Source organism: Saccostrea cucullata, unplaced genomic scaffold, assembly GCF_032062105.1.
Source record: "Saccostrea cucullata isolate Sc308-1 unplaced genomic scaffold, CSIRO_AGI_Scuc_v1 ctg3296, whole genome shotgun sequence".
NCBI classification, from domain to species: Eukaryota; Metazoa; Mollusca; class Bivalvia; order Ostreida; family Ostreidae; genus Saccostrea; species Saccostrea cuccullata.
In genome coordinates, this window is record NW_026921618.1 from 22029 (window position 1) to 45680 (window position 23652).

The window sequence follows — 23652 nt, forward strand, 5'->3', positions numbered from 1 at the left end:
ATCAGTCCTTGGTCAGTGATGTGTGCAGACTTTAACAAACTGAGTACACCCGGTGAAGCGTAAACATTAACCATAACATAACTCGTGTCCTGATAACCACAAACAGTTAACGTTTCACAGATGTTTGTTTTTAAGTATACTTTAGAAGCACAAAACTTTGTGAGGACAAAATGTCGTTGATTTGTCATTAAAAGTAGTTTCGAGGGCATTTAAGTTCGTTGTTTGCAAATCCATTCAAAATACCGCATAGCGGGTTTTCTTGTCGGGTGTAAAATTTGGCGTATTACCTGCTGAAAGCGGACACAGTTTCAGATCTTTGCAGAACACTTAGACGAGAACTTACTATTTTAGCGATTTAAACTTTAGCAGGCTTACATGAAAACGCCAAAATAAGCCAAAATTAGCACACCGCTAAAATTACCCACTATACGGTATTCGTGTGGGATTAAATTGCGTTGATAATTATAGACAGAAAAATAAACAAAATTTAATCCCCCACAAATATTTGTTCTTTTACAGTATTTCCATGTGGATTGCTATAGAAACATATAAGATTAGTAATTATATTATACCGAAATTATGAGAAAATATTATATAACTTTGTGAAATCCGGTAATCTGATTGGTCAATACGAAGTACTTATTTTTTAATAACGACCGCTGAAAGCGAATAATGACTCGCACGAGCTGCCTCGTTTTCACTTTCACTTTAGACAAACATGGAAGTTCGCAAGTTGAAGGTGAGGAAAATTTAAAACATATAGTGAAGAACTCTGAGACTGATAATACAAACCAATTACTAGGGTATTTGTGAATATTTTTCGGGAATAATTAGCACATACCATTTCATGGTTGAGTTCGACCTTTCCACTCAGCGAGCAGAGTTTTGACGCTGTTTACGCGATTACGGAGACTAAAGAAAATATAGACAAGCATGCCATGTAAGATTGTATCTATTCTTAGAAGACATACTAGGTATTTTATATTTTGTCAGTGCATTTCGTCTGCAAGTGTAAACGAGAGCGATTCTCAATCTGTGGGAGGGGGTGCTCTATGTTATTCGGAGATAGATATCTTGCGTCATTATTATGATATGGGAAATTTATGCCGAAACAATTTCCTCTTATATTCAATAAATTCTAAAACATTTACATTCAACTTATTTATGGTTAATACTATCTCTGTAAATAATAGGATGATATACATTGCATTAATAAATTTGGGAAATTATTATTTATATAATATAATAAATATGGACTCAATGCACGGTCAGTATGCATTTATAATGACCCAGGAGACAGATATTGACCTCAGATACATGAAGTATTTCGACCTCGGGCTAGCGCCCTCGGTCGATATACTACATGTATCTTCGGTCAATATCTGTCATCCTGGGTCATTATAAATGCATATTGACCTACATTGAGTCCATATTTGTATAATATTTACTTCAAAACTGTGTCCAAACACTTTTAAAGCTGGCAACAAATTTTTTATGGTAGTCTGCAAAGATGTAAATATACATATGTATTTTGCACGTCATTGTAAATAAATGAATAAATTGTTTGCACAAGTCGTTTCAGAACTATTTAGATGCGACGACGTTTCTACAAAAAAATCCCCCTATGTACATGTAGTATATTTATATAGAAATGTACAAAACTAAGGGTAATTAAATTATGCAAAAGCAACCCCGTTTATATGTACATGTATGACGCCAAAAATGATAAAAGTCTTATATCTATGTTTGATAATTCAGGAAAACAGTGTTTATGACGTCAATAGAGGCCGACGTCAGTGTCACTGTCCGCCTTTAAAATTCCAAAGTCGCCCACACGTGGCGCAGTGGTTAATAGTGTATGCTCCGTAGGGATCAAGAAAAAGAGTTGATCCTTTCTTCAATTCTTGGATTCGTATCCCATTGAGCGAAATGGAGAAGAGTCCTTCGAATGACACTCTATAAGAAGAGGTTCCGTGTCTCAGTTGGTCTTTGCATGAGAACGATCCGTCACTGTTCAATGTTCACAAGTGCCGAGTATATGCCAAACTTTTTAGCCTTCCACAAGCCAGCGGTGGTGTCTCCATATTAGTGAAAAATTCGCGAGAGAGATGCAATCATACGTTTGACTGCAATGAAACATGTTTAACAAAAAGTTTTTAAGGAAAAAAGAGGGAGCTTATGCATTTTTTTTACCAACTTAGTGTCTTTTAGGGACCTGAATGCTGAATCCAAGACTATTTTTGACCAAAAGCCCAATGTATGAGTCTAAACCTTGAACCAACAGACCATGAACTTCACCATGAACTGTCCTTTATTTCTCAATATTGTATATCATCGTAAAACAAGTTGAAATCAACATTTACTTAAAAAAATTAAAACTTGATACCTTCTCATTTATATGAAACAAAACAAACATTGATGAACATTTAATTGTCGCCTGGAATAAAATCAAGTAAACAATTGACATGAGTCATAATCATCAAACCGCTTGGTTATGTGTTATAAAGACATGCGTCTGAATGATGAAAACAATGGTCGAATGAAAAACTAAATAGATACTGTTTTATCAGTTCCTTCAGTAATTGCATGCTGCAGGAAATAATAATCAAAATCTGACACATGCATCACATATTACAAAACAAGTATGAAACCAGAAGTCTCTGTCGAGACTGTAGCTCTACTGGTTTGTACTTATCAAAAACCATTGCACTATTTTATGTATCTTTGTGTAGTCTACTTGTGTGCCAATTTATTTTGAAATCAGACCAAAACTGTAGAAGGAGTAGCGTTTTAAAGGAATTTCACAGAAAATTCTATTTTTAGTAACCATGGTAACACCGTTTATCGAAATCAAAAACCGATGCACTATTCTATGTATCTTAGTGTAGTCTACTTGTGTGCCAACTTATTTTGAAATCAGACCAAAACTGTAGGAGTAGCGTTTCAAAGGAATTTCACAGAAAATTCTATTTTTAGTAACCATGGTAACACCGTTTATCGAAATCAAAAACCGATGCACTATTCTATGTATCTTAGTGTAGTCTACTTGTGTGCCAAGTTATATTGAAATCAGACCAAAACTGTAGAAGGAGTAGCGTTTTAAAGGAATTTCACAGAAAATTCTATTTTTAGTAACCATGGCAACGCCGTTCATCGAAATTAAAAACCGATACACTATTCTATGTATCTTTGTGTAGTCTACTTGTGTGCCAAGTAATATTGAAATCAGAATAAAATTGTAGGAGGAGTAGCGTTTTGAAAAATTGTTTACAGACAGACGGACAGACAGACAGACGGACGGACGCCGGACACATTACTATCGCATTAACTCTTCTGGTCTCTGACCAGTAGAGCTAAAAACGGACTGTGTATCCTACATTTTTATGCGATAAGTAAATCTTAATGTTCTTTAAAAAATATAGGGTAAATGATAAGCAGCTTTACGTATCAAATTTGAAAGACAGATAATATTTCAAAAATGGTCTGTGATAAACGTGAGGAATTTTGCTTATCTATCGTCAACTTCCCTTACGTATGCAGTAATATAACCTAATCACCTGCATACGGAGTTAAGGTATCTCAATTGATTCGATACACAGGAGCATGCTCTAGCTACGTCTGAACAATTTTTAAAACGTGGTTGATTAAAGAAAATTATTGTCAAACAAGTTGACGTTACAAGAATATCACCAATATCGTTTAAAGTCATCATTTTGTAAGTTCCGTGGTCTATACAATGACCTTGTCAGCAAATATAATTTTTCATTGGGTCAAATACTGACTGATGTTTTTCATGCTAATTATTAGTCCTTTATTTAATACACTGAATTGACGACAAATTTCTCTGACGCGTACTCACTCCTCCCTGGCATCTGACCCCACCCACCTCTGATGTTTTGGAGGTCCTTGTTTGCTCTGCTTCTATTTTGTATTCTTTTTTATCGACTTTTGATTTTGAATACTGTTTGTTATCTCCATGTTTCATAGAAGTTAACATTTGTGGATCTGATAATTAATGAAAGGAAAGCACATTTTGGTTTTTTAATGAATAATTAACCTGTAAATCAGAATAGCTCCCCACCTCAATCCCATACAGAAAAACAAAATTTCATGTATAGAGCAGTCCAGTCCTCCGGGCTACAATAGTATATTTAAGGAATGACTCTACTTCATGGCCAAATTATTCAAGTATTACCTGGTTGGTGTAAGTTCGCAGAATTACAGTCATTCCTTATAATTTAATTAAATTTCTTCTAAATAATCTTGATAATACAACCATAGTAAGGGAAGTGATGGGAAGCGAAGGGAGGTTAAACCTGATACACAGACCTAGCAGCCATGATGTTACTATTTGAAGAAAATGGTGCATAAATTTATTAATTATTTTCAATGAAATCCCGAAGACTGGAAATGACAGACTTGGATTGATACAGATGATTTAGCTGGTTGTCAAGGGGTTTTTCCCCATAGCAAACCAGGTTATTCAGACATAATTTGCTTTTCTTCTTGGATATTAAGCAATGAGAGGCTGGAATATAAACAGAATTAATTAATTATATTCAGTTTAATATGATATATGTCAACACTTGTTTTATGAGGTCTTAAAATTTGGACAAAATCAAACAAAATTAATGAAAATGATTTTTTTTAAAATCTCATGTATTCCTGAACATCAAGCAGTTATACTAGACTATTGGCACAATTATGATAATAATCATAAATATTGAGCCCTTGAAACTCATGGCCCCAGGGTCTGGAGATCCTGTGCCGGCTAGGGCTTAAATTGTTTTGTTGATTCCAAAGTAAAAATGCATTATGCCTTTCAATTCTTTTTCTTTGGTACTGAACAATCAAACTTAATACATAAATATAATAAGGAAAGGTTCGCTTTAAATTTCATGGCCCCTGATCAGGGATTCATGTGTAAAACCGGAGCTGTAATAATCATATAATGAAAATGCATCAATTATATAAATTCATCTTTACTTCCCTATTTTTCCTTGTGTATGCAGCAAACACGCAAACTAAAATAAACATATTGTTAAGATGCGCGAGGTTGCCTTTTCCAAAAGTGTGAAATCAATTACCCTTGGGTAGGGGGATCTTGAAAAGACAGGGCTCCATTGAATAAATTGTGAAATTGCATCAATTCTATGAAGATCCTCGTCTCTGCTTTTAGACTTTTTGCACAAAAACCATGTAGTACATAGTTATCAATATCAAAAGTTTATCTTCCGATTTCTTTTTTACTTTTGATTTTGTGTGTGCGAAGGGAGGGGTTTTAATTGCATTTTTTCTTTGAAATATTCCTTTCTGTTATTATATATCAAATAAAAAAACGTATGCCGAGATGCGTGATGAGCAAGGTCGATTCCTTCTCTTAAAATTTAAAATTCATTCCCCATAGTCAGGGTTTTATGTGTTCTGCAGTCCAGTCCATTGCAAAAAATACTAGTATATATGTAATTACATTTTTCCATAATTAAGAAAGGCAATTCAAATGATCCGCAAACATTTGAACATCATTTGTTGATTTGCAAAGGAGATACAGAACTGAAAATTCTTCATGATGAAAACAAAGCCTGTCCCTTGTTTTTGATTACATATAGAAAATATTACATTTATAACAAAACTAGATTCAACAAATCTCTAGAAACTGTCTAATCGTATCTAGAATTAAGTTCTTTATTGAAACATCTGCTTTGAACGAACATATATTAGTATGTACTGAGTATAATTATTCATATTTATATATTTAAATATTTTTAACCTATAGAAACAAAAACATGGCACGCGATTTTTTTTATTCATTACAAAGGTTTGGGCATCTAAATCTGTCATGTATCTCAACAACTGAAATGCAAATTTTTGATAAATAATTAAAAGATACTTTATTTGTAGGCATGAAAAATAAATTGAAATTTTTCATCTGAAATGTGTCCATGTCCCTTTCAAGTCATCTCCCCATTGTAAAAAGGCTTAGTGCTTAATCAAATATGCATCTAGAACGCAGCAGGTCAGTACTAATACTTACCAAAATAAGATCTAGAAGTGAAATACATACCGAATGTATCATCTAGGCCTTAAGATTGAAACTATAAATGATTATAATGCAGCTGATCTAAGACACACTAAGACACAAGCATGGTGGAGTAAAATGTTTATAGGTAGGTCAGAGTCATAAGACCGGTAATCTGGTAATATTGAGAACAAGCTGAACAAGCTTGGGCTCAGATTTTGTTTTTTAATAACTAGACTTCGGGGCCTCAGCTCCATTTCCCTTGAAGGAATGGTGGATACTCGTACATTTACCCTAACGTAAACCTTACAATGTGTGAATTAGGATTTATCAGTGATGTAACACGACCTAATTGACGTAGGTCATGACATGTAATAACTTTTTTAAAGCCAATTTAAAGGTCTCAGGCTGTCTAGATCTGTTTCATTTTTGTTCGAAATATGGCTGAAATATTGCTGATCCGGTGTTAAACAATAACAATCAATCAATCATTATTGGTTAAGAGTAAACACTTTTGTATCAGTCACGAGTGTAAGATCAACTTTCTACTTTAATTTATATTTCACAATGAATGCCTAGACGAAGGAACGCTGAAGCACAACACAAATGAAAACACTGTATGAGGATATCCACAAAAAATCACTTGAATATGTCTTTGAGAGTTCCCTGTCAGAAGATTGTCTAATTACTGGTGAATTTATTGCTTAATTACAAAAAGAAACAATAAAAACAAGATGCGCCCGGCGGCAAATTTTTTTTTTAAAAAGCCATTTTAAGTATAAAAGTCACAGTCAAGGTCACAAGGCCATTGATCTTGGAGTCGTTTGAAAAAAGAATTTGTTAGTAAAGTATGAATACTAAATATGCAGTCTCTATCTTCTATGGTTTGAAAGTTATGGCAAGGGTACGTAAAAGCTATTTTTAGCATACAGGTGACAGTCAAGGTCACAAGGTCATTGACCTTGGTGTCATTCGAAAGAACTTGATTAGTGGAGGATTCATACCAAATATGAAGTCTATCTTTTATGGTTCAAAAGTTATGGCGTAAGGTTAAAGTTTGCGGGGAAAAGCTATTTCTAACGTACAGGCCACAGTCAAGGTCACAAGGTCATTGGTGAATTTAATGTCATTTGAAAGAGCTAATGTAGTGGAGTAAGCATCCTAAATATGAAGTCTCTACCTTTTATGGTTAAAAAGTTATGGCGAAGGTTAAAGTTTGCAGACAAACAAACAGACAGACAGACAGGACACACTATACGTCCCGGATCTATCGATCCAGGCGCATAAAAATACCCAGAATGATTACTATTCAAGCCTTTTAGGCATGTTCATAGCTTCGAGATCTAACATTTTGCAGAAATCATTCATGTCCATTTTCCCTGAGGTGCAAAACTCTGGTGTAAATTAAACAGACAAGATCATAATCAGCTTATTTGTTTCTCTTGTCCGTGCTGATGCTAAAGAATATCAGGATGTCATCCACGTCATTCAGACTCAAACAATTGCTACAAAAAATGGTTGGACACCAAATTGTGTTGCCTCTATTCACAAGCATGATGATAAATCGCTTTCAAAACTTTCGAGGTTATCCTTTGAGGATTCTGAATTTCATCGCTCCTTCTAACCATAACAACCACAAGATACTCTCTATCCACTCTACTAGTCCAACACAAATGAGGAGTTTTTTGAAACAGATGAATTGAACAAAGGACAAAAAACGGACAAAATGCTGAGATGCTTCCTTTATTGATTTTTCTTCTTCTTCTTCTTCTTCTTCAGAAAAAGATGATATGCCAGAAATGCCAGTTCAAAAATGCCCATGTTGTACATGAGAAAATGGCATGCACAAGAAATTAGTAGTACTCCAAATCAGCCATGGAATATTTTCTTTCCAAATTAAAAAAAAGTTTGTTTAAAAGAATGAGGTATATTTCAATGCCTCCTGGTTTAATAGGTGGTCTTAAATAACAAAATTAATATTTTGTAGTTTCTTGTTCGACGACAAGGAATTGTTCTTTTGTTTTGATACAAATGGCACAAACGACAAAGAGTGCGCTGCAAAGTCTCCGAGATAAGAAAATTTTCACTCAGTTGTCCCTTGGACTTATCCATGATACTTGACCCTATGGTGTTTGAGATATTTTGTTCAACTGTACTTCAGTCACCATGACCTAAAAAAATAATCAGATTGATTGTCCTCCAGATGAGGGTGCAGTTAGTCAATTAGACAATATGTTGAGCTCATTTTGACAACTCGAGAAAAATCATACTGACTGACTCGATAGTCTACCTTGACTAACTGAAAGTCACCCTGAGTACACTATAAGGATTTCATTTAACTGTATTCTTATCATAATGATAGATTCCGATATTCAAAATTATTATCATTTAATATCAAAATGACTTTCAGTTAGTTGTATTTCTAGGCATTTTGACGATATTGGAAATCATGATGACGATCAATCATTTTGATTATCACGCATCAATGCCCTTCAGATACAAAATATAACACTTATACAACTAATGTTTGAACTTTTTATTATAAGATTTCTGTTTCATAAATATGGTTATTTCAATCACCAAATATACACAAACGTATAAACCGATCATCTTAATAAAAACACTAGAGGTACTGTGAGCGATGAGCTCACTAAATGATACCCCCCGCCTCCCATATGGTTATAACTGGTGAAAAAGTCCATGTTTTCCTGTGGCCGGGAAACCCAAAATATGTGTCGAATCAAGAAGTAAAATAAGAGGTGCACAATGGCAATATGTAATAAAGATTCTGTGAAAGTTTCATCAAATTTCATTCAGTGGTATGAGAGGAGTTGCGGATAAGAGATGGGTACCCCAAAGCGTAACAGACGGACGGACGGACGGACGGACAGACAGACGGACGGACGGACGGACGGACGGAATTAACGATTACTATATACCCTCCCGCTTTTCAAGCGGGGGGTATAATAATAAGATTTGCATATAAACATTGTAAAAAGTTAAAAGAAATCATATACACCTACATATATATCATACATAGATATATATATATATACTAGTATTTTCAAGCAAATTAATTTTACTGTTTGTAAATGATTTCCAATCAATCAAAGAAATAGCTTCAGGTAACAGTCTCTTGTTGACCCTTTCAGTTGCTGCTTTGTTTTCCTACCTCAGGGGAATATATTTACTGGTTGTTTTCTTCTTTGATCATTGCATTTAGTCTTTTTCACATGTCCTGCAATGAAGAACAGTCTTTATAATTTATACAGTTGCTTGATAGGAAAAGTAAAGTAGGCCTATATGAAAACAATGAAATTTATTTATAATAAAAGGAAATCAAGATATAAATATAGTAAATAGATATATATGCAGTAAATTTATCGTTTAATACATACAATTAAAATGAATAAAAAATTACATTTACCTTAGCAAACATGGCACATAGGAATGAAATCATCATCAGTTCTGTTTTCTTCTTGTTTGGCTGTTTTCGTCAGAAATGGGTCAACTACAAACCATTGTGATTTTATTTTAAATGCCTTTATCATATACAGTCAATTCTCGAATTATCGCCATTCGATTCATCGCCATTCTCGCAATACCGCCATGATTTCCCAAGAACGTTTTTCCTGCTATATAAAATTCTCTTTATAACGCCAAATTCGCATACCGCCATCCGCCACCCTGTTTTCACAACAAACGTCCATTTTTAAGTGTCAATTATCTCGATATACCGCCACAGGTGCGCGTGGTCAGTGAAGCGCGGCTAATTGGTTGACACTATCCCTGTTGTTAAAGCATGCAAAGGCAGACAAGGTACATGCAATTAAGTAATTAAACAAGAACTAATTAAACAGAGATTCTAACATGAACTGTTATAATAATTTTGTTTTCTGTTTAGTCACCGCTTTGCCACGAAAGCGGTCGTTGTTAAAGTCCGCCGATAACTATATAATTTAGGTAATCTCTGCTTTAAAAATTGAGAAGTTTGCTGAAAAATAATAATAATACGGTATGAATTGTGAATGTTTAATTAACAATGTTGCCATAAACAATAAATTTATTCAAGAATTCATTTTATTTACTATCGGCAATATATCACGACGATCGACCCAGCATTTTTTTTTCAATAGCAGAACTGCAGATTTAAATGCACACCCATAGACTTTTCTTTATTTCATAACTGCACATTTTGTTTTAGCGTATTCGTACATTAAAAAATTACATGAAGTATTTTCAATCAGAAATATGTTTTAATTATATACATGTACATGTAATAATAAGAATAGAAACGCTAAATGGTATTTCTAAGAACGGTAACTCTACTTCTTGTTTTCCAGAAGATGGGAAATTCAATTCATCGCCAAATTCGTTATACCGCCATGATTTCTAAATTACAAAAGGTGGCGGTTTATCGAGAATTAACTGTACATGTATTATAAACAAAATACATGGAATAATACGAATAATATTTAGTGAAGCAGGCCAGTATAGTCAGTGGAGAGTTAGTACGTCTATTTGTATTTTCTTTTATAAAATAGAATGTTGAAAAATAACAAGTTCTATGTAAATCACCATTTATACTTAAAATATAAGCTATCAGTACGTGTAATCCTACCTTATTTCTTTATTCATGGTAATATCTTCGTGTACCTAATGTGGTTTTCATCTTGTCTTTATTCGTAACAAGGTATTGTATTTTGATTTATTTATCCATTCAGTGGTAGTTGAGAGTCCATGCCATACCTATGAGTTGTAAAAGAATACTAGTCCAATTTGAACTGTTTGCATAAATTGAATATGCAAAAATCTACTTGAACACAATCAACCCACATCCTAGTCTACATGTATCATTTTGATAATAATGTAAAATACAATAATTATTGAAGAAAAATATTGAGTACTTTGTAAATTATAATATTATTTCTCAGTAGAACATTTTTAGTATAAGTTTGTTATAGAATTATTTGTCTAAAACAAGAAAACAAAACATGACATACCATCATTTCGTGTTTCCTGGGAGGAAAATGGCGACCGACGCTATTGTTTCTTCCCGCCAAACAATATAAACAAAATGACCAGGATACAAGTCAACGTTTACCAAAAAATGGTAATGTTGAGGAAACAGATAGTCAAATTATGTATTGACTAACTGAACGGAAGAAAATGACTTCAAATCTGGTCAACGTGACAAATTTACGTTTTGAGGGATTAGGAAGTGTTCAAAAAGCACAACTGATGTTGAACATGATCGATGAATCTTTAGTAAAATCGATTGAGATCATCAAAATACTTCCTTTGACGTCACTTCTGGCCAAACCGGAATAGTCAGAAAATACTTTTTGCCGTTCTTTACACGTTTTTGGAAATCACTGGAATCATAAAACTTAATTTTCCGTTCGTCGACGTCACTTCCGGTTGAACAGGAAGTAGTAAAAATGGCTTACTTTTGCAATTTTCAACATAGATTTGGATGATGTAAATCATTTGAGACGTCATTTCACTTTTTTAAAAAATAAAAGTTACATCCGGTCAAACAGGACGGCTCTAGTTATGAAGATTTTTTTGTCAAAAGACTTTACGCCAGATATAGCAAGTGTGGCTGAATTTTTCAGACTTTTCTGACAGAAAAAAGGTTTTCCCATGCAAATATTCACTACTGTGTGATCATATATGTATCTGATCATGAGTAGTGGTGGGATTTGAAACCACAAATCCCCAAACATAAACTAGACTGTTAGCAACATACAGAGACAAGAGCAGTACATTCACCCATTTTACATGTCTCCTATACAGGGCATTGGTGCTTTATATAGTTGATAAGACACAAGACAGTTAGTACAATGATTAGACATTTATAGTGCAGGAAGAATACATGCAATTAAAATTTGCCGAGATCCTCAAAATTCTCAAAACTAATTTCCTGCAACTAACGCTACCAGTGAGCACCAATTCAGCGCCTTGTAAAGATTGAAAACATCACTGACATCAAAAGTGAGCCAAATATGAAGAAACAATTTGCTTTTATTTCATGTTCACATAAATGAGAAAGATGAAGTTCACTTAACCCAGAAAATAAAAGTTAGAGTTCATACTGAAAAATTTAAACAAAACTTTAAAAATTAAAGGTGAGGGGTTTTCTGGGAAACTAATACGATTATATGCACATAATAAATTAGATGTACATGACGTACACTACAATGCTTGCATATACGGGGTACTTCTGCATTTATTTTTTTTTTGGGGGGGGGACTCCCCCGAAATAAAATTGCTTCAGGAGAAAGGGCTTCGTCAATGTAAGTAAGTAAGTAAAAGGTATTCTTTGGAAATAAAGTCCACTTTACTTGCTCACTTTTGGGGAGTGATGTCAGGCGCGAATCCAGGATATTTTTCTAAAGGGGGGGGGGGGGTGTCCACGTACCCCAGTGCATGAAAAAAAACACATAAGCAAGAAATTTGTTGACAAGCAAAAAGAAATTACCCAACCAAAATCGTGAAAATCCTATTTCGTGGGGTGGGTTGGAGTTATCTTCGAAATCTTTTTCATATCTTTGACTTTTCATATCAACTTAACCATGTATATCCAAGTTTTTAGGGATGGGTGGTATGCGTTTTCTTGGGGTGGGCCCAAGGTCACTTTTTACTTGGTTAAGTACATGTACTGTATATAAATTTAATAACTAGATGCAAATTCCATGGGGGGGGGGGGGGTTCCGGATGGGACCCCCCCCTCTCCCTCTAGATCCGCGCATTGATGTTATTTATCATGTTTATATGATATCAATCTCTATCCAGAGTTATCGTTTGCTTCGCTATAACACACTCTGGGAAGAGATTAATACGATATGTTAGAAAAAAAATTGTCAAATATAATCAACATGCACAGGCACCTGGCGTTACTTATTTTCCTTTTAATAAAAAAATATACACATACCTAAAAATAGGTTCGTGTATATTTTTTTTGTTAAAAGAAAAATAAGTAACGTCAGGTGGTTATTAGGTATGTGTATATTTTTTTTGTTAAAAGAAAAATAAATAACGTCAGGTGCCTGTGTCAACATGGTACGTATACATGTAGGTAGGCTTTGTAACTATTTAAAATTTTACTCCAATTGCTTTGATTACAATTAAATTTATTTTTTATTGAAACTTAAAAAAAATTATATTGATCACATAAATATGTCTAATTAAAGTCAGAATTTCTGAAAAACGTAAAGATTTTGCATTTCAACAGCAATCGGGATCGAGATTCCAAAAATTCTTACAACATATTCATTTCACATTTGGTCATTTTGGAAGAAGGAGTGATCAGCATGGACGATTCATCTAATTCCTCAGATTCATCTGATTCTTCAAACTCCATTTTATCACCCTGTTCATCTCCTTCATCATCGGAACTAACGTGGAAAAGGGGAAGATCATCCTCAAGCTCACAGACTTACGAGAGCGACGACAGTTGCACCTCCCAAGTGAAATGTGCTAGGTTTTGTGAAGACCATGTTTCAGAATGGGAAATTAGTAAATTAGAATCTTTTGGAATCATATATGACGACAAAGCAACAGAATTAGCCGATTTATATGAATCAGCCCTGAAAGACTTGTACTTGGTACTTGGTATCAAACATCTTGCTGAGCTGTGGACTAAACTCCTTAAGATAAAGGAAATTCTGATGGAATCAACCAAAAAGTGCATGCAGAGCTTAGATGTAGATGAAGAATTTTCTGATATTGATTCATTGAGTCCATTTGCTGTTGTAAAAGAAAGCGAAAAATGTCTACAAGCAATTGCAAAAATTAAAGATGAAATGTCGGCAAAAGGATCTCCTTCATCATTCGATAATCTCTCCTGGTATGAATTTAATCTCAGTGAGATGGGGTTAGAGACTAAAATTTTGGTCTGACATCTGACCAAAATTTTAGTCCCTACCCATTTCGCTGAGATTAATATGAAACATGATTTCATTACAGTCTTTCATTTTCACTTGGGAGGTGAAGAAATATATTGTTTATCACTGTAATGCAGTAAGTGGCAAGGCATGTATGTTTACTTCACTTTGTGTTGAATAAATAAACAATTACAGATAAACATGACTTAATCTATGTAAAAGGATTTTTTATTTTTATAGGCACCTTTTTAGCTTTTGGCATACGGCTATTTTGGAGTATGTTGAGTATTACTCTGACCTAATTAGAGAATGGAGTTCCCATGGGAGACTTGGAGTGGAGGGGGAATTCTGTCAGCTTCTGGTCTTCTTCAGCAGGCTATTCCTATTGAACTCAATGTGAGTGTGTGTTATGCTTGTAACATTTAAAGTTTTAAATTGGTGTTGGCAACGTGTACCTGGTTAACGTGTTATTTTGACTGTCGAAGGATGCAAATTTTGGTTAGTTAAACAGGTAAATAGTTACTCACATAAAAATACAGTAAAACTTGATCAAAATGAAGTCATTGGGACCCATGAAATTACTTCGCTATATCCGTAATTCATTATATCCGTATTAAAGATAACTTCGCCATACAGTATCTGTGAATGCAATATCCGTGTTCATACTAAATGAGTTTTGCTTTACATCTCATATAGTAAATAACTAAAAAATAAAATGTTCATTTGCATACCTGTCAACCAAATGTGATTCTGTGGGGGTTCATGATTCAAATTTAGAATTGAAATGTTAGGTCATAGCGCACAACATTTTTCAAGGTTGGAATAAAAAATGGTCCCCAATTTTTAGGCATCAATGCAAACACATGCATGTAGGTATATGTTACATTTTATTGCAGACTTAATTGAGTGGGGCCAGGATAGAAAACCAAAGTACAATATTGAAACTATATATAGGAAAAATTTTTTTTCTCAAGAACCATTGGGCCAGAAAAGCTGAAAATTATGTGGAATCTTTCGAGGTTCTATAGATTCTAAGTTGTTTTAATTATGAACCCTGGGTGGTAGGATGTGACAATGGTAGGTATTATAATCGAGTAGCTCTGGTGAAGAACAGTGGGGCCATAGTAACTAAAGTGAACATCATTGTCCATGGACCTCTTGTCTTAACCATTTCACGTCCAATTAGTTTAATTTTTATGATTTTATCACAAGAGTAAAAATAAAGCAAATACATGTATTGTGCTTGTCACTATATATACTCTGAATCTAAAATCATATATTTTTATGCAAGTATTTTATGACGCATGAATTTAGATTTTTATTTCTTATCTATCAAAACCCTAAAAGAAATAATAATTATTGAAATGAAATAATAATGAATTTAAATGTTGCAGGAGAGGAGATGCTTCGCCAGAAGTGAGAATGACTCTTGATGGAGTCGATACAACCAGTGTTCCAGATCTAAGATACAAGTTACAGGGAGAGTGTACACATTTTAAAACTAATCCATCTCTGATGACAGCGACAGTTGGAGAGGTTAGTGGGAAATCTCTTAGTGGTATCTGTCACTGATAATAATTTTGAGTTATATTGTATACTGTAAATGTATTATGGTTAGCAGTCCTGTAATAAAACTTTATAGTTTCCCACATGGGGCAGTGCTCAGAGTGTCTGGTCTAGGTCATTGACCTACGGAGCTGATAATTAGGTAGCAGGTTCAAATCCACTGTGGGACGTGGAGACAGATCCTCCGGGTGAGACCGTATAAATGTCCAGTGTCGCTGTAGACACTGGCATAAGAAAGAATTCCTTCATTGCTTGATAGCCCCGAGTGCCAAACAAATGGATAAATTTGCAGCCCTGAGCCCTCCACCAGCAAGTGGTGTTATCTCCATCAGTGAAAAATTCTTGAGAAGAACAATAAACAATAGACAAACAAACAACATTATATATATATTACATGGCTTCAAGGGCAGCATACCAGAATATTTGCCCCAAAGTGACAGGAAAGCCCTGGAGTGTTATGTCGCCCCATGTCGCAGGCAGAGGCTGTCACCGAGGGGCAAATATTCTGGTATTGCTGCCCGAGAATTAAGTCATGTAATATATGTTATATAACATTTTTAAGCATTGAACCCAAATTGATCATCGTACATATTTATTGAACGCTATGTACGTACATATATATGTACGTTGAGTATAATTCCGAAATATCTCGTCCGGTTTCATGGCAGAATGTTTTCAGTCTGCTGGTCACACTTGCGTTGATAACCTTTGTTGTATTTAAAGAATTTTTCTCCTCGATTAAATGTTATCTAATTAATATTCCTTTGAATTCCAATAGACAAATGGCAGACGTTGTCTCGACTTTTTAACTTTTGCGGAACTGTTTACGTTTGCTTAGCAACTGCCTCTGTGAATTTCGTACCCGACGTAATTAATATGCAGAATGATTGCACGCGAGGGAACATAACTGTGTTCGGGAGGGCAACATAACTGTTTCCGGTGGAACATAACTGTATCTGGCGTGATTTGGCAGTTTTTCAGGGCATACGGATAAAAATATTATAATTATGATATAATGGGGAAACTTCTTCAAAAATGTTATATTTTAATATATTGTGTAAATTTATATTGACAGAGTTGCAGTCAGTATATCCAGTTAACAAATAGTAACAATAGCCAGTTTATTTTCTATTAGCAAAGAACGGAGATTAAAAAAGGGGTTAATTTTATGAAATTATTTATCAAGTTTCTATGCCTACATTTGATTTGATGTCAAAACTTGCAATTGGTTCAAGATTAAAAACATCATGGGAATGAGTCTGTAAATGTGAAACTAAGCATTTATTTTCAAGTGCAGGTTTTTGTATGATAAGACTGTCTTCCTTTATTTTTATTACAAATACGTTACTATAGAGCTACAGTGCCATCATAGACTTCTAATGAATAATCAAATCTGTAGATTTTAAATTAATCATATTAAAAATGTAATTTCAGGTGAAGAAGTGGACTCTTGCACAGGATGAAAAGACTACCACAGGTTTCAATATCAGAAACATGAAGTTTTCAGGCCAGTCTGTGGAGGGCTTGTTAGGAAGGCACGGGGGAGAGCTTCTCCTGGAATGGAAAAAGTCCGCTTTACAGGATACAAATTTAGGAATCATTTGTATTAAGAACATGGTTAGTTATTGTATTGATTTTATCACTGGAAGGGCTTAGTGTTCTTAATTGATTGACGCTTGTCAGTCTGACACTTGTCCCTTTTTTATCAACTTCTGAACTTTCCATTTTGTTCAATTAATTCAACATGTTAAAAGGGTCATTTCCTCTTAAAAGGGGGGATAACTAAGAATATAGGATGGATGTCCTTCAAGCATATATTAAAAAATCACAAACTGGGACAGAAAAACCTGAACAACAGCAAAAGCTTGAAAAATCATCTTACTGGAAAAGCTGTTTAAAAAAAACTTCGATAATGCCAACGTATGAGACATACCAGAATCAGTTCATATAAAAAAAATATTTTTCTCATTTCTTGTATAAGATATATAATATGGTTATATTCAACATTGCAGATCATTTTCACATGTTTGAAGTTGGACAGGGAGCATCTATCCAACTTAGCACATGGTGATCCCATGGAAGATGAGAAAAGTATCATCCACTACTCAAGGCCCTACAACTACTTAGTCAGAAAAGATCGAGAAGAAATTATGGATACTATGTTTCATCTTGGATTGCTCTGTAGAGTTAAAAGTTTACACTGTCTTCAGGATTAGGCATTTTTGCATTGTTTTTTATAAAAACCTTGAATACAGATCAAACATTGTCAATAAGTCAAATAACATGTTAATGAAAGACTTGCAACAGGTATTTCCAGAAGAAAAATGACCAGGACAGGAAAATATAAATGATTGAGTTAAGACACTAAATTAAAAAAAAAAAACTTGAAAAAAATGAAAGCAAAATATACATTTGTCTTATGTATTAAAGGTGTGAAACCTCAAGATGTGCAGTGCCAAGTCAAATATCTCCTAACCATTGTATCATTTTGTTTGTTGAAATGTTGAAATTGAATACATGTACCGTATTCTTTATTACAAAAAATAATGAATAAAAATGAGCAGAAGCACTTGTTTCTTGTTTAGGAAAACTGAGCAGGCAGAGTCCATGCTAATGAAAGAGGATTCAAGTTTTATGTCTCTCAGTTGATCCTTTGCTTCTGGGCATTATGCTAATGATTTAAGTACATATTTTTGAGGCTTTTAAGGCTTATGTTCATGAATCTTTGATAATTGATGCATTTAAGGTCATTGAAAAACTTCCAGTGAAAAGTAAGTAACAGTGACCTAGCTACTTTTGAAATTATCTGGTTATATTTAAATAATGGGTACTATTTTGCTTAGAATCATCAAACTTTGTCAGGTGGTGCATTTTTAGTCCCCCTGCAGACTGAAAAGTAGGTCACCGTGACTTACTTTTCAATTGTTATGGCTATTTAAGAAATGACTCTAATTCTTGGGCAAATTATTCGATTATAACCTGATTTGGGTTAGTTTACGCTTTATAATCTGCAAAGCGGATTATAAAAAAGCATAAACTGACCCAAACCAGGATATAATCGAAAAATTTGCCCAAGAATTACAGTCATTCCTAATTATAATTCAATCTTAGAATAATCAAACATTTGTTGGTGTAAAATTGTGCTGCTTTTTATGAGTTCAAATTCGCCGCTCAATAATACATGTACATCCCTAGTATCGGAAGTGATGTGAAACAAGTGGAGGTAATAACTGATAACAGTACACAGATCTAGCAGTCATGATGTTTGTTTGCATGTCGTAAAATCAAGCTACTGTTTGAAGTTAAAGCTACATTTATTAGGTCTTTCCACCTTTCCGTGGAAAGACCTATTGAAATTGTTCTGTTATTATTACTTTTCTTTATTATTTTTCCGCCGAATGTTTTTTTGTTTCACAAGTTATCGAAAAGATTCATAGCTTATAAGAAAGTATTCCTTTAATGATTTTTTCGTTAAACCCTGCGTATATGAACTTCGACCCCTTTCAGAGTTATTGCCCTTTTCGCAAGAAATGCTTGTTATCAATACTCCTCCGAAACCGTAAAGCGTAGAAATATGAAACCTTCACTAAAGACTTTGACTAATTGAGAGGACTCTAAAATCTTTTCATTGCAAAAGTATTCGGTGACCCCTTCAATGAGTTATTGCGCGTGAAAGTTTTTGAATTTTATAAATTATCAAAAATTTTCAAAACGAGAAGTCATAAAGACATTAGACTAACTGCATAAGATTCATTGATCTTTGACCTTGAAAATTATGCAGATGTCAAAGGTCAGGGTCATTCAAAAAATGAGAAATTCAGCTCTTTTTATATCTCTTTTGTATTTCAACACATACTATCTTTCTTTGCACTTTTAATATGTACTCTTAAAACTATTTCAGGGAATTCATTCTTGTCCCCTAAAATTAACCCTTTTAAAAGTTATTGCCCCTTGTGCGAAAAAACTTGTTATCGATACTCCTCCAAAACCGTAGACCGTAGAGAAACCAAACCTTCACTAATGTCTTAAGGGTCTTTAGACATAACTCACTGTATAAGTGCGAAAGGATCTGATGACCCCTTATATGAGTTATTGCCCTTTAACTTCTTTGTACTTAATATTTAAACATAACTTTAGAACTAAAAGTCATATAGGCATGGGGTCAATTGCAATGTGACTCTTGACTTTTGACCTTGAAAATTTATTCAAGGTCAAGGTCATTTCAAATTTTTAAAAAATTTCTTTTTTTTCTATCTTTTAAGCCACTTTTGTTTTTTTTATGGTATTTAAAGAGTTAAATATAAAACAAATTTGATATTCAGAGAAGGTGGAAAGACCTCTTATTGTTCTATGAACAATAAGTCTCCTAGTTAAATCTGGAATTATCCATGAATTCCAAGGACTGGAAACGAGGGGATTGCATGGATACAGATGATTCAGCTGGTTGTCAAGGGTGTGTGTCCCCATACCAAACCAGGTTATTGAGAAATAATTTGCGTTCCTTTTTGGAAATCAACAATGAGAGACTAGAATACAAACAAAATTAAATTATAATGAAATATTTCAGATACTATTTAGCCTAGAATCAATAAACTCTAAGTTGATGCATCTTGGCTCCACAGAGTAGGTCAACTGAAGAGTAGGTCACTGTGACTTAAAAAAAAAATGGCTTCATTTAAAACCGCTAGAATAAACCGAAGTTACATTGTAGCTAAAAACTTCCCATAATAGGATACTATCTTGAAGTCCATGTAACAAACAGAATCTGAATGAAAATGCAACATTAATAAATCTCTCCAAATACATAATAATTCTGTCATCCAAAATATTAATAAACAAAGCAATGAAATTTCAAAAAGTATATCAATGTTGCCTACTATTGGTTGATACACTCCAAGATCTTTGGATTTTAAAATACACGTTATTGACAAGGTTTGATCATGTTGATGGCCTAAAGATTTAGTGTACAAAATGAGTGCCTAAAACCATTTGCTTTAAAAACTTCAATATTAAAAGTGCTGGGCATTGTGACCTACAGAATAATATAGAAAGAAATTAAAGAAAATTGTGCAATCGTGTAAAATAAAAAAAAATTGATTATATGTAGTCCACTTTTCCTTTTCATTGCCATATATTTACCATTAAGCTTGCAACATTTTGTCAAATTATAAGAAACACAATTCTTAATTAGATTAATTTATTTTCTCAATTTACAGCAATCTGTGATTTCAGATATTGTACTTAAAACAATCCACTTCTATCAACTAAATCCATGAGTAAAAGCTATGATACTTTAACCTTTGATCTAGTAATAGGTTGAAGTCAAAATATTAATCCATGACCTATGATAAACATGATGCCATGTATTCTCCTTTGCTATACATGTACACTGTAGTAACAAGCTTATTCAGAGAATCTGTGTCCCTGCCTCAGATAAAAAGGACCAGTCAGGAGCTGAAAAGGGGGGGGGGTGCAAGGGTGTACACTTTAAGGAGGTGGAGCAGGGCAATAGGGGGTTATGGTTAAAATTAAAAATTGCAAAAACTCACAAGCTTCCTGAGATACATGCATCACCAAGAAATGAAAGTTTTACACATACACACACAGAATATATATGAATTTGTACAATTCTCAGGTAAGCTTGGACTTTCAGTAAGTCGAAAAATAGTCATTCTTGGTGCACATTAAATTAGCATCTGTCAAACAGTGATAAGATTTTCATTGGTTAAAAAATAAATCACATCAGAAACTTTAAATTGTTGTTGACAAAGATGAGACGACTTATAAGCTGTGCGAGAACTTGTAATTGGCTATTTGACACACCAGTTGACTTTCGCCTGAATATTTATCCTATGTATATTTCAACAGTGAGGAAATCTCAGAGGCTATTTATTTGGCATCAAAATGCCATGCCTTACTAAAAGTCCAGGCTTATCTAGGAATTGTTCTAATGACCTTGACCTCTGTACCTCAAAATAAATAGGGGACTTCCTTCAGCAAAGAGCATTTTATTTCAAAAGCTCAAAAGCTTCTTGGAAAGTATTACAGAGTACAGACAGAAATACAGACAGACCCTAATTAATATTTCCCCACTTTCAGTGAAAATGGAGGACAACAACTTCAAATATAAATCGCAAATTTCATTAAATTTTGAAAATGTGTACCAAAATTATCTCTAACTATCCTGACCTTTCAATAAATTTTAAGAGTTCTAACAAAAGCTTTCAATAGTTCCAATCATGTATATTGTATTGTAAAAGATACAGGAATATACCTCCAACAAACAAGTAAGAGTTGAGATAATTTAACATTAGAACAGTGAACAATATGTTAACATTTGTGTAACCTAGATAAATAATATACAGTGTTTGTACTCATTTAGCATCTACAGGAATCTGTAACATTGTAAAATTGATTTAAAAACAGCCAAGTTGAAAAGAAAAAATCAAGTTAAAAAAGTTGTATTACTTTAAGACACAGAACAAGTTTTTGTACACCTACAAAAAATTACTTTTCATCGACATTTTTTCCTTTGAGAAGCGTTTTTTTTTCTCAAAAAATGGTATGCAGATCTAATTTTAACATATTTGCGAGAATATCACTTTAATTCCATCTGCTTATATATATGTTGATGTACATCTGATGTACATTACGCTTGTGGCGGTTCAGGGCACCCAGACTACCAAACACTCCATTGCAGACTTGACATTTGTGAGTGTCAGGCCTCTCCTGTACCTTCCTGTGTATCAGCAAGTAACTTTTCTTAGAGAAGACCCTGACACACAGACCACACTCGTGCACAGAACTCCTGTCAGGGGGGTGCGTTAGTGTCCCAGAGTTTTTAATTTCTTTCACAGTGTGGGCTCTTATATGGCCCCACATATTTGAACTTTGTTTGAAAAGCCTACCACAAGGAAAGACCTTCTCGATTTTTCTGGCGCCTTTCTGTGAGTTTTCATGTGCTTTCTCAACGTTGTTGGTAGTTTGAACATTATTCCACACACAAAGCAAAATCTCTTGTGCTTCAAGTCCTGAAATGTTGTTTGATGATGGTCCAACCATTTTTTGTACCTAAATTTCTTCCCACAGACGGCACACTTAAAAGATTCTGATTAATTCCCAGGCTTCATAGCATGCAGAGTTTTTTTCTTTGAACAGGAATACCTTTTATGCATTTTGGGATCTTTTTTCTTGTGGAGAACAAATCGGTAATGTTTATCAAAGTCCAGGTGACAACCATCACAATGAAGTTCTGGGTTGTAATGTAATTGACTATGAATATCAAGCTGATGACAATAAGTGAACTTTTTACTACAAAACTTACAAGAAAAGCCGTTCGTGTCTGCATGACCCTTTATGTGGAGCCTAAGATTTCGGTTTTGACTAAATGTCTTCCTGCAGATAATGCAGGTTTTTTCTGTGCCAGACACATGGCTATTTATATGTGATGTCAAGTGAATTAACTTAATGAATGTCTGTGAACAAATCTGACATCTGTAGACTTTCTGGGCCCTCCTACATTTCAACAGAGTTAATTTAAGCTTAACCCATTCTTCACATTTTGTGCACATAAAACTGACACTCTTTTCCACCCTGTTTCCTTGCTTTGGAGCTTATCATTTTCTTTGTGATCTGAAATCTTCTTTGCTTGCATTGACAAACACTCGCTAGGCTCATAAATCTTGCCATGTGTTACGTTCTTTTCACTTTTATTTCCTGCTTGAATGACCAATTTCCTACACACGGTACACCTTCTGAGCTTGCTTTCATTCTTTTTCTTTAAAGCCTTTAGACGCTTCTGATACTCGCTAAACTTTTTCGATTTTTTCTTACGCTTTTTTGCTCGTTCCAGCACGCGCTGCTTTCTTTTTTCATGATTCTCCAGGTGCTTCTGTAAATAAAACTGACGACTGTAAATCTTTGAACATATATTGCACAGGAACATTTCTGTTCCGGATACTCTGTGAACTTCTTTCAAGTGTTCTTTAAATGGTTGCAATTCCTCAAACTCCTTTTTACATAAAATGCAAAATAAAATCATTTTTCTGCTGGTGGAAGGTTGTCCATCTAAGTGCATGCAATTAATGTTTCTGTCCCAAAATGTGAAATCCTTACCGCATGTAATACATCTAAATATTAAGTCCTGGGGTCTTAGTCCATGGACCCTGTAGTGTACGC

The 23652-nt window shown here is 34.1% G+C and overlaps 2 protein-coding genes across 2 annotated transcripts; one reads left to right on the plus strand and one right to left on the minus strand.

Moving 5' to 3' along the window:
- Positions 1-13284: 13284 nt before the first annotated feature.
- Positions 13285-17967, plus strand: LOC134260439 (uncharacterized). Its single transcript, XM_062742994.1, has 5 exons — positions 13285-13871; positions 14149-14304; positions 15303-15444; positions 16909-17091; positions 17487-17967. The coding sequence occupies exons 1-5, from the start codon at positions 13336-13338 to the stop codon at positions 17688-17690; spliced, it is 1221 nt and encodes a 406-aa protein (XP_062598978.1). The 5' UTR covers positions 13285-13335; the 3' UTR covers positions 17691-17967.
- A 4110-nt stretch (positions 17968-22077) lies between these two features.
- On the minus strand, positions 22078-22536 carry LOC134260442 (zinc finger protein 37 homolog). Its single transcript, XM_062742997.1, has one exon. The coding sequence runs from the start codon at positions 22534-22536 to the stop codon at positions 22078-22080; it is 459 nt and encodes a 152-aa protein (XP_062598981.1).
- Positions 22537-23652: the final 1116 nt, after the last annotated feature.

Excerpts from the sequence above, each read along its gene's own strand:
- LOC134260439 (XM_062742994.1), top strand. The coding sequence starts at position 13,336 with ATGGACGATTCATCTAATTCCTCAGATTCATCTGATTCTTCAAACTCC. Across the intron at positions 15,445-16,908 it reads TGACAGCGACAGTTGGAGAG|GTGAAGAAGTGGACTCTTGC; the intron begins GTTAGTGGGAAA and ends ATGTAATTTCAG. Across the intron at positions 17,092-17,486 it reads TCATTTGTATTAAGAACATG|ATCATTTTCACATGTTTGAA; the intron begins GTTAGTTATTGT and ends TCAACATTGCAG.
- LOC134260442 (XM_062742997.1), bottom strand. The coding sequence starts at position 22,536 with ATGGTTGGACCATCATCAAACAACATTTCAGGACTTGAAGCACAAGAG.